The sequence below is a fragment of the Haliotis rubra genome, unplaced genomic scaffold (genome assembly GCF_003918875.1).
Source record: "Haliotis rubra isolate DU_JTF1 unplaced genomic scaffold, ASM391887v1 Scf100, whole genome shotgun sequence".
Lineage (NCBI taxonomy): Eukaryota > Metazoa > Mollusca > Gastropoda > Lepetellida > Haliotidae > Haliotis > Haliotis rubra.
The window spans coordinates 1,415,498-1,427,633 of NW_025764893.1; the positions used below are offsets into that span (position 1 = coordinate 1,415,498).

At 41.6% G+C, this 12,136-nt stretch overlaps 1 protein-coding gene across 4 annotated transcripts in view; it reads right to left on the reverse strand.

Annotated features, from left to right (window-relative positions):
* The window catches only part of LOC124266741 (LHFPL tetraspan subfamily member 2a protein-like), a 127,597-nt gene that overhangs the window by 15,768 nt on the left and 99,693 nt on the right, over positions 1 to 12,136 (reverse strand). Inside the window, exon 1 of one of the 4 annotated variants that reach the window (XM_046701538.1) lies at positions 1,038 to 5,552. The exons of the other annotated variants lie outside the window; for them this stretch is intronic. Within the exon in view, the coding sequence (XP_046557494.1) occupies positions 1,038 to 1,401 (364 nt within the window). The 5' untranslated portion in view covers positions 1,402 to 5,552. Of the gene's footprint in view, positions 1 to 1,037; positions 5,553 to 12,136 lie in introns of those variants that run through there. 4 annotated transcript variants of the gene reach the window in all.

Genomic DNA, 12,136 nt, shown 5'->3' on the forward strand with positions numbered 1-12,136 from the left:
AAATAGATGTTTCTCAATCGCAGAATCGATAGTCATTACACAGCCATACACCGTCGTTGTTGCTCTGTCTTGCCCGTTGTTTAAATCACAGAGACTCACATGGGAAATGTAAAATATTGCTTGTTTTATCTCAAAATGAGTGGCTCGTAGGAAACATTCTCAGGCGAACTGGGCAGTAGTATTGCTTGGTACGATGTTCAAAGTGACTTACAATGGTCATCATATCGAATGCCTGGATTTAGTTCTGATTTTTCCGTCACAAATTCATTCATCGTCTTTCTGAAAGGTACAGCATACCTACCCACTTTATCCAAAACTACCCCATTGTGCCTAGCCGACACACCCACCAGTCAGGGTGAGTCAGTCGTAGAGAGAGTTTCTACTTGCCAGACCTAATCCAGCTTGTTGAATGTTTTTCTTTTCAATCTTATACAACCTATAAATCCGTTTATCGCTACCAGGTTGTGACAAAGTCGTCTTGCTGGGACAAGGATTTATTATAAGTGTGATCTGAATGGTTAGAAAATGGATTCCCCATGAATAAATGAGAATCAAATGGTATGGGCAATCGTCAAGGAAAACAGGCTGTGTTTTTTTTTTACCTTAAGAACGAAAATATGAAAAGAATGGTTCCTGTTGAAACAATAAGAACCACATTAAACTGTTTGACAATTTTGAAAATGAAAACTTTATAATTCCCGTCGTTATCAGACGCCCACAGCAGAGTATAACCGTTCTGTTTGTCGGCGAAATAAATAAATCCAGTGTCATTTTTAGGCTATATGGTTTCATTATATACATCTTGTTGTGATCTTTCATTAAAGAATTTCGTTGTATTTAATTAATTCTACTATGAAGGTGCATTATCAAAAATGCATGTACATAAATGTTAAAAGAAAATGAATTCTTTCGTGCTTCAAGGAATATGGCGTTAGCACGTGCAACACGAATATTATTTGCCATTTGTGCGGGATGAATATTCCCTGCTGCACGTGCCCCGCGAATATTCTTTGCAGCACGTGCATCACGAACATTACCTGCTACTGTTTGCACGTATCCCACAATTCGGGTCATGGACTTCTGATAGTCACGCGGGAGGCACGTGACGCAGACGGAAACAAACGCACTGAGGCTTATGAGTCCACAGCCTCCACCGTAGAGAACACAAGAAGCTTGCCACGCCCTTACTGGTACCCTGCCCATGCTGAATGTTCCGCCATAGAATCGACACACCTCACGTGACTTGGCGTACCGGGTGTCGCCGAAACAGTAACTGATCATGCCGAATGCGTGGGAGAAATCGTGATGAAGCAGCCAGAACGGCTGTAGAAAACTGAACGTACACGTCCCTGCCACAAGGACTGAGAGTAACACCCATATCAGGAGAATTGGAGAAGGCATCCTGTTGAGCTAAAGAATCCTGCTGAGTACAGTTTAGCCGAGAGCAGCCAGGTGTCTGCCAAGCTGTAGTTATGATGGCACCGTTCATAAAGACATCCAATTCATCATGGTCAATAGGCCACTTATACCATTCTGGCGGAAGGATATCAACGTCACAGACCTTTTCAATACCAATAACGTTACATGTAGCCACGCTTCCGCCTGCAAAATAACGTCGCCGATTTCGGAAATGACGTCACAATTTGAGCGTTAAATTGGCAGTCTGTGTATCGATTCAACAGTTAATCGGTACTTTATTTCCTTCTCTTGAATATGGCATGGCCTATGATTTGTAAGCTCCAGTATGTTCTTTCGAACTAACCATACTTGCCTGTGGTAATAATAGTCTTTACGCACGCCAGTACTCCAGAAGTGAATTGGGATGTTCGACAAACAACTCTTAAACGTCAGCGAGTCCACGAAGTCCCGATTGTATCATGTAATAAAACCAGATCGTCCTCCGCTGGTGCTGTATCGAAGTCGTATGAAGTAGACGCGATGTTACAGAAGGCTTTGGTCGGGATCCGGAATGATATACGTCCCACGGAAACGGAGCTGAGTGAAGTTCTGGCAATTAGGCCTATACGAGGCTAAATGCTTTAGTGTGAACGGAATAAATCACCGGTGAATGAGCAGAGTTCTGACCTTTCTCTCAACATACACCGCCAAGTGGGGCACTATTTGCTGAAGGACGTCGTAATTACTGCCAAACGTGACCTCTGAACTCTGAAAGGTTCGATGGCGCAGTAATATCGATCCGGGTCCTGTTATAATAACGATGTACTCACTGTGACATTCTAACTGTTTTCCAGCTCACGGGGCGGGTTAATAACTCCCTCGGTTAATGATGATAGCCTTGGAGGGAATTCTGAAATATTGGGCTCGCAAAATGTTTTCTCACGTAACAAATCAAATAGTTTCTCTGCATGGATGAGCGCTTTACGCCTTCAGATGAGCTGGGAAGAGATTGTTTTCTGAGATTACTGGCGTTGTCTGTAATAAGTTGCAATTCTTCCCCTCGCCTCCTGACTGCCGTCCTCGTGTCCCCTGAGATGGAGGTAATGACGTTGCGAATGCTGTCGTTAACGCCACCGATATCACCGTTAGAGATGAGCAAAGAACAGGAATCACACTATGCAGGCTTAAATGATAGTTTCCAATTGCACACACGGCAAGTTTTATCACTAAGCCTTTCTATCACCTTCGCACTCTCAACTTTAATTCTTGTTCTCTCATCAATATCAGTCCGAATACTGCTCGTGGGGGTATTTCTACAAGGTTCTTGACAAGTTAAAAAGCACTTTAATGCCAATGTTGGTTGTAAAAAGGATATGAACTTCGAGCGGTTTTAATGATCACTGTCTAAAGGCTTCAGTTTTCATGTTGCCTCCCCATGCTGCTCGCGGGATGATAATGTATTCTTGCTCTTCACAGACAATAAAAATACAATAGTTATTAATATTTCAACGATCACATGTCAGCGGGGAGGCTTCAGGATCGGTCGTCTGTCTCATATGCTCTCCAGAGCTTCAAGCTTTCATTAGGTGTTAAATGAGTCAATAAAACAGGTGCTAAGTGATTCAATCAGCATCGATGGAAATCCTTTTTAGTAAAATGTCAAAGTTCACTGTGACATTAAAGTTCAAAGCAACATGGAGTCTCATCACACGCCATCTATAACGGGCCCACAGTTGGGATCGAACCCCAGAATCACGTGTGTCTATATGATGGTCTCTGAATATTCCAATGTTGAGAGATGTAAAATAACTTTGTCAATCAGGTCTCTCTATAGGACTGTCTCTGAAAGCCAAGGAACGCAATGTCATGGACAGGACAATTCCGGAACCGTTAAAATGTCAACTGTTAAGCGTTACATGAAGATGTTGTAGAGTCTTCAAGTCTCCGGTACAAAGACCTCTCTGCGGAACAAAACACTTTTTTCAGTCACTTTTCGCACATAACGTCCAAATGTACCCCTCACTCTTATGTGGCGGTTCCGATCTGAAAAATAGTCTTGAGTACATCCAACGATGTTCAAACACGACACAGTCACAAGTTACATATATTGCCTTAACATGAAATCACTTCCATAACCCACTTTTCAGGCGAATCTACTTCAAATCAGTGTCGAGTCTCCAACATGCACAGACCGAAAAGATTTTAAACCAATGCCAGTCTAGCCGGACATAAATAATGAACCAGATTGTGAAAAGTTCTCAAAAGACGTCGATGACCCAGCCCTCTTCTCACGAAAGGGTATTAATCACTTTACTTGGCTGGTCAATAACTCAGGCTACCAGCGGCAGTCGCTTTGTTACTTCTTAAACGCTGTGGAAAAAAACTGTTGATGTCCTTCTGGTATATTACTTAAGCTGGTATTTAGCCCAGGACGGATGGGTCGATAGCTCTCAATAGTCCAGTAGGGGCCGTTCGATCTCCTTCTGCACTACCGCCGTAATACAGTGAATGGAACACACACTTCTTATGTAAAAATGAGCTTCCCTCTCCCACTTGCGTTGTTCTGTGTCTGGCACTGAATTAAGATTCCACAGGTTTTGTTCGGTTCAAATGAATGAAAGTGTACATACAAGCTGACCTTTCACGCAGCCTCTGAGCAATTGAGTTAACTTTCGTACTGCACAGAGTAAAATGTCAATTTATCCACTGTCATTGTCCTTCATCCTTCAAGTTCTATAACAGCGTTTAGAACTCATTTTCTCCGAAGACCTTATGTCCTGAAGTTCAAGATGTTTTCTATGGAGACATAAATGTCAGCGCTAGACGTGTGCCTGTTTTAACTTGGAGGTACTGATGTTCAAGTAAATGACGATGACTTTATGATGCAACACGTATTCATAATTTCATAAAACTGTCATGGAACATCTGTTCCTTGGCATTATAATGCAGCCTCCTCAAATGTTGACCAAGGATGACCAAAGGCATTGAAGTACTTAGCCAGGGCAAACATCGGCCACAAGTCACAACTCGGGTCAATATAAGTCGGCAAAAACACGGAGAAAATCAGGCTTGCCTCGAAAAGAAGTTGGAACCGTCCCAGAATCAAGTCAGGCTGATCGGAAACTCAGTGTACTGTCTCCGGATTTCTTTGAATCACTTTGAGGAATTCTTCTCATCAATGCTGCTTCTGATGGTACTGCTGGTTTGGCCTCTCATGGAACATCTCAGTGCCTCAAAACAGATGTGGGGTTCACAGGTGTTGGTTTCGATGTTATTACTTGCCAGAAATATGAACCGTTTTGAGATGTAACAGTTTCACAGATTTATGGTTCAGATTATATGACCAGCTGTTTCTGCTTTAGCAAATCTAGTAACCGACTTTTAGGCGAGTGATCACAACCATTGGGTAATAGGATGACCTCACAGTTTAAAAGTTCAAAGTTTTATCCTTCATTGAAGCATTCTGTTAGAAGGTCTGTTAAGCATTCTTTGAGACAACCTCTTGTATCATGTAGCGTTCATCCTTGAATGAGTCTTCGAACCACTTTGTTTCCTATGTCATTGATCCCTGAAGCAGATCAACTGTCACCAACTTTCCACGTGTAGCCGGTCTGTTCTGTCCTCAGCTACACATAGCCTTCACGGCTCCTTCCAACACGTAGTAAACTCGACAGGTACGAATCTTACGGTGTATTACCGCCAACTTTCCACGTAACAACGAACCACAGACATAATCAAGGTATCAGACAGTCGAAAGTACATCAGACGTGGAATGGCTGACGTTTGATGGCAATCACCACAACCGTTAGTCTTCTGCCTGTCAGTGAGTGGCCTCTGTCGACGATGTCGGTGTAATGACGCGTGATGTAGTCACGGGGCGGCGTCTCCCCCTGCCCCCAGCGATCATTACTCCAGGACGAAACTCTCTTTCACAATCAATACCACTGAAGCATCGAGTCTTCATCTGCCGGGCCCGGGACGATATTTAGCCAGCTTCAAACAAACAGATTGTGCCCCTGGCGTTCGATTTTTCCTGATAAATGTAGTTACCAATTCCTCTGTCAAAGACTCGCACCTTAGGACCCCCTGTCGGCAGGAATATGACAACATTAATTGCAATTCCTTCTTGAACGCCGTAGGAGTTTCTGTGCACTGACAAGTGTGTTAACAGGCGAGACTTTCCGAGACGTTACGAGAGTAACAGTAAGGGGCTTCTTTGGTCTCTTGAATATCTGCCAATAACTCCACTCAGTGCGTTTTTAAAACAAAATGAAATACATTCACACGATGCCATAAACCAACAAGTCATCATCTTCTTCCATACTTTAATATCTCGAGGTAAAAACACTGTTCAGGGGGCTGGTATTAAATTCACTCGGAGAGACCATTACGGCAAAGTTCCTAAAGTACTGAGCGACATGTAACGGAATTCCTTCATTAATGATGCGTTCAGTTGTGTTGATGCACATGCCAATACATACATCCATTATTTATATCTCTACCTGATGCTTCGCCTATGCAAGATTTCACATTCTGAACAACTTGAATACGGAAACCTCGCCTTTCCGGATAAGAACGGGTAAGAACGTATAATATATACTAACAACTTCATCTGTCATCACAACCCCTTAATCCGGAACAATTTCTCAATCAATTTAGGGGCGGTGGGGTAGCATTGTGGTAAGCCTTCACTCGTCACGCCGAAGGCCTGGGTTCGATTCCCCACATGTGTACAATGTGTGAAGCCTACTTCTGGTGTCCCCCGCCGTGATGTTGCTGGAATATTGCTAAAAGCGGCGTAAAAACATACTCACTCACTCACACTCAACTAATTTACGTCTGGATAAACGAGGTTTGCATTTTCAAAATCATACCTGAACCGGCAGGAATGGGTTTGCCAGTGAGTATACCGCTAATCCAAACCCAAATTTGTATTATTTAAAGATAAGGGACAGATAGCAAAATCGATCAGCTGATCCAAAAAAACAAACTTATCTTGTGGACGCGTTAAATGATCCGGAGAAGCTCAATGAAAAGCCAATTTACTGCTTTATGCAAAGAAATGCCAACACTTCTTGCACACGTTAAGATAATCAATAACGATGTAATCCAATCAGCGACTACCTCAGCCATTTTGGTAAAAGCTTTTTCATGGGTAAAAAAAAAACTGAACCAAAACACCAGCATCGAAAAACAATATCTGAACATAGCATGGCTTCGGCGCAATCATCCATGCATATTTTATAATTGACATTCCATGAAAAGCACAGTGAATTCTTCCTTCCATGCAATCATGCCTACGTCCGTTACGATACATGCCGACTTGAGACATAATTGATTCGGGCTGTTTTAAGCAATAATACCTTTTAGCTTGGGGTCAGGTCGTTTTCAAAACAGTTGTAAGAGAAATTTGAAGCAATTTGAGGTCTAAATGTTTCTAATGGTACATAAACAACGTCGGAGATTTACGATAAACGATATTATTGACAGAAAATCGATTGTTCCGAAGCGTAATACACTTTTTTATCATAACTTTTGAGCGTAAAGTATATAAGTTATATAGAGCTTGTTGATTTACATTACAAACTGGCCATACTGTTCAGAATTCTCATAAACAAGTTTTGAAAGTTTCAAAACAAAAATCAGTAAAACAAAACCACTTGTTATTCTTTTGGTCTATAATTTAAGCTAAGGAGCGGCAAGGCTTCTGAAGTTTGTTTCTATTTCTAGCTTGCGTCTAGACGTTGAAATTGTGTCTACGTACTTAAGTAACTAGATATTTATGAACTGAACTATATCATGGACCTCAATTAGCATAGAGATATTTGTTTGAATGGTTGGGTTGGACGTTGCTGGAACGCAATCCTGAAAGTCGAAACTCTCTTTAAGATGAGAAGTGCTAATTAAAACACACAGGGCTTGAAGGGCAGTGACGTCGTGCAATCACCTTCTAAACGATAGACTGTATTAATGTCAGTCGATAGCGACACTTGGAAGACAGAGTAAGTAAACATAGGGAACGAATAGCCCGGGTTTCCAGCGTTCGCATTGCTTTCCGTTGAAGATGAAAACCGACGGCCAATTGTATATCGGGGGAAACGTTACGCCATCAATCGTGCCGCTATCTTTACCGCCATCGGCAGAACAATTCTCTCAGGGGAGATAACTACGCGCCACTTTTTAGCTCTTGCATACCACTGCAAATCGATGCGACGATATGTCAGCGATTTAATTGAATTCAAGTTTTTATTACCGACTTGAAGAAACGCAGACCCATTCACAGGGATTATTTCTGTTTTTGTTGGTTCGAAAACTGCTTTCACAACATTTTCAACACGTTGCAGAGTGATTGAGTAAAAAGGAGAGCATTTTTTCCGTTACATTCTTCATCGATTAGCAATATAACTGCTGTGTAACCTACGATCTCGTTCGGGGAGGCTTTATCTCAGCAATCGGGCACATTCTTGGAAGAAGAAGTGACAAAGGGGCCTCGTTTCAGAACAGCTGGAAGGATGAACAGTGGAACAATTTGGGATATGCGCGGTTTTTTATACCGTGAATATTTTTTGGTTTTTTTACAGTTTTGCCAGATTTGTTCAAGATAATTTAAATTTTCGATTTGCAGTTTCTATCCAGAACTCAAGCCGTCAAGTGAATATATACTGATCGAAAGAAGTAACGGAACGCAAAGAAATACACTGACGTACAAAAGAAAGTACACACCTGATGCTTTGGTAAAATGTGTTCCTGAAAACAGCCTGATATTTAGAAAAGTGTTTTCATTGCGACTCACAAGTCACAAACATTGTGTACGTGTTGCAATAACACCATAGATGTCGTACCCCATTTGAACATTGCTAGCAAAATATTTATGCTGTTTTAATAGTCTCAAAACACAAGGTGTGTACTTTCTTTTGCACATCAGTATAATTTTGAATAACATATATATATTTTTAGTATATGAGCATTAGTCATCAAGTATATATTTCATCTTAGTTATAGCATGCATACTGATCGAAAGAAGTAACGGCGTACAGAAATGGTGTTCAATAACAATGAAAATATTAGTGTACAAGCATAAAAAATTAAGTCACATCTCAGATATACAATATATACTGATCGAGAGAAGTAACGGCACATAGAAATGGTGCTGAATAACAATGAAGTGATTAGTGTGCAAGCATAAAAATTCAAGTGTATTTTATCTGTTATACAATATACAATGAACGAAAGAAGTAACCACACATGGAAATTGTCTTGAGTAACATATTTTTAGTGTATAATCATGAATAAATCAAGCATATTTTATCTCAGTCATACAATGGTAAATACTTTGAATAGAATCGCTTCTGTAGCTTCGTGTTGACCCCGCGTCGACTGACTAGTCGTAAAGTCAGTTACTCTAACGTGGAAGTCTATTTTGTGGGAAAATTATTGACAAGAGAACGAGTGAATAATGTTTCTCGCCACATAGCTCTATGCAATATTCGAGGAACATTTAATCGAGTTACAGCTACAATGGACCCAGCGTATTGAACCCTTGTGAGTGAGTGATAAACTATAGTGTTACGACAGGTCGTAACGTTACGATCACTTTGAGGATCGGAACCCTCATGCTTCAGTGACAGAGTGAGTGAGTGGGTTTAGTTTTAGAATTATAGCAATATTCCAGCTATATGGCGGCGGTCTGTAAATAATCGAGTCTGGACCAGACAATCCAGTGATCAACAGCATGAACACCGATCTACTCTTACGAGGGATAAAACTCGAGGCTCTTGGACCATTTTGCCACCCCATTGTCCGCTGAGGACGTTCACGTCGTTTATTAAGGGTATTTATGTTTGTTGATTAATGCCGCACTTCAGATCTGTAAATATTCGAGACCAGACAATCCAGTGATCAACATCATCAGCATAGATCTACGCAATTGGGATACGATGATATGTGTCAACCAAGTCAGCGAGCCTGACCACCCGTAGTCGCCTCTCCCGACAAGCATGGGCTGCTTAACACCGATTCTAACCCGGATCTTCACGGATGTCTTATTAATGACAAAAGACAAAGCCAGATAATATAGTCTCAAATTAATAAGGTGCTTACCGAACGCCTCAGTTAACCCCATGAGAGTGTAAACGCGCAAGTTATTTGTAGCTAGACAAATTACTGGGTAAATCTACTTTGTGAAACTTAACTACAGCTTACATATGCAATTTGATTACGTTGTACGGAGAGTCCTCTTGAGGGAAATAGTCTAGACGCCGAGGTGTTTGTTGTAAATAGCGCTTATACGATAACAGCTGTATATAAGATGCGTTAAACAGAATTATTCAAAAGATATAGCAACATCTGCGTGAATAGTAATGCAAAATAATTCTTTCAATGATTCGTTGCATAAAATGTATATATTTTTATATCATTTCGCTTGCATTGCCAATTAAAATGAGAGTTACTCTTGAAGGGCTCCGGAAGGTGGATCTCGAACATCAAGTTCAGGGAAGAGGATGTTGTGTCATTCGGTGTCAGCAACAGCTGTGGGTGACGGGATGGAGTTTAACGTCGTTTTTTTAAAATTAGATTTGATTGTTGTTTAACGCCGCACTCAGAAATATTCCAGCTATATGACCACGGTGTGTAAATATTCCAGTAACGACCAGACAATCATGTGATCAACATCATGAGCATCAATCTACGCAATTGGGGTACAATGCCATGTGTCAACCAAGTCAGCGAGCCTGACCACCCGATCCCGTTAGTCGCCTCTTTCGACAAGCATTGGTTGCTGAAGATACTTTCCAACACAGGTTTAACAACGTGTTCAGACCTATTTCACTTAGTGATGTGCGTGCATGTGTGTGTGTCTGCTTGACTGCACCAGTCCGAACCTATGCTGATTTAGAGCCATAGCCTTATGAGAGACCTTTCCGAATTTAAAATAAACAGCTACCCAGCTCAGATGCATTATACTCACGAACCCACTAGTCCTTCTTTAATATCCATAGTGCAGGCATCAAGTACGTGTTTAGTGTCTTTCATATGACGAATCGACAACCGAACCAGCGATCTTTCAGTCTCCTAGATCTGACAGACGATCTTTCCATTAGACAATGGTGGCCGTTATGTTAGTACAAGCGGGTGAGTATTATTTTACGCCGTTGTAGCAATATTCCAGCAATAAATCCAAAGGGACACCAAAACAGGGGTTTGACACTGTAACCTTGTCGGGAATGAAACCCTGGTCTCCAGGGAGATTAACCACGCTTTAACCACTGGGTTACTCCACTGCGAAGAAGTAGAGAAGAACTTATGTTCGCTGGTGCTATTCTCGCTTGATTCAGGATATATTTTGTAACAAAATACGTCTCTATGAACCAGTGGTAAATTTTATGAAATGTTTGTGCGTGTATGATTACATGTTGGTACGACTCAACAGCCAAGACAGTAGTTATACGTCTGCAGGGTACATCGTGGGATAAGTATCTTTCTTGTACGCATCGGTGTCTTTAAACAGAAATGTGAAATTGTTGAAACCGACATTGTTCAAATCAAGAAAAAGTGTTGGTATATTTAGTTAAATTTCATTCAGGAAGGTATCTATAGCAGTAAACTTACATCTTTATAATTAATGGATATTGTATTTTGGGGATAATTCACATTTGCCGTAATGTGTAAGTCTGTTTTATGGCAACACGTGGTGAGTGGTTCAGGTGTAAATCAGAAAGGCGATTCAGGTTCAATGTTTGATCGTTGTGTACGCTCTCGTAGGATTTTATACAGATTAGTTAGCTGTGAGTGAGTGAGTGAGTGAGTGGAGCTGAGCTGAGCTGAGCTGAGCTGAGTGAGTGTTCATTATTCCACTGTGTGCATAATGCGGGATGAAAACCCGTAGTTAAACTGACTGACTGACTGAGTTTGGTTGTACGCCGCTTTTAGCAATATTCCAGCAACATCACGGCGGAGGACACCAGAAATGGGCTTCACACATTGTACCCATGTGGGGATTCGAACCCGGGTCTTCGGCGTGACGAGTGAACGCTTTAACCATTAGGCTACCCCACCGCCCCCGTAGTTAAACAGTTCTCAGACGTCATTATCTTTTCCTGGCGAAATGAACATTCGTTCATGGTATCAGCCATCAGTTGACCAAGACTCGATCATTTAAATGGCAGTCTCCCATCATTTCGCATCGGTCTGGATATATGCTCATGCTATCAGCCATCAGTTGACCAAAACTCGATCATTTAAATGGCAGTCTCCCATCATTTCGCATCGGTCTGGATATATGCTCATACTATCAGCCATCAGTTGACCAAGACTCGATCATTTAAATGGCAGTCTCCCATCATTTCGCATCGGTCTGGATATATGCTCATGTTATCAACCATCAGTTGACCAAGCCTTGAATATTTAACTGACAGTTTGTCATCATTGCGCATCGGTACGGATACTTGCTCCTATTATCAACCACCAGTTGACCTAGACGCGATTATTTACATGCTGCCATGATAAATGGAATATTTCTGCCTACATACAACATCGCTCATCACGACAAACATTGATACCATGGTCTGACCAGCTCGGCAACCCACGGGACGATCACTCAATCATGTACTCTATGTGTGGGGATGGGCATAGATGAATATGTCCCGTCAGGATAGGGGAGACGTAATGGAGCCACCCAGTCAGTGTCAAGGCCGACGTTGACGTGATAGTGTTGCAGACAGGCGGCCTGTTTATAGGA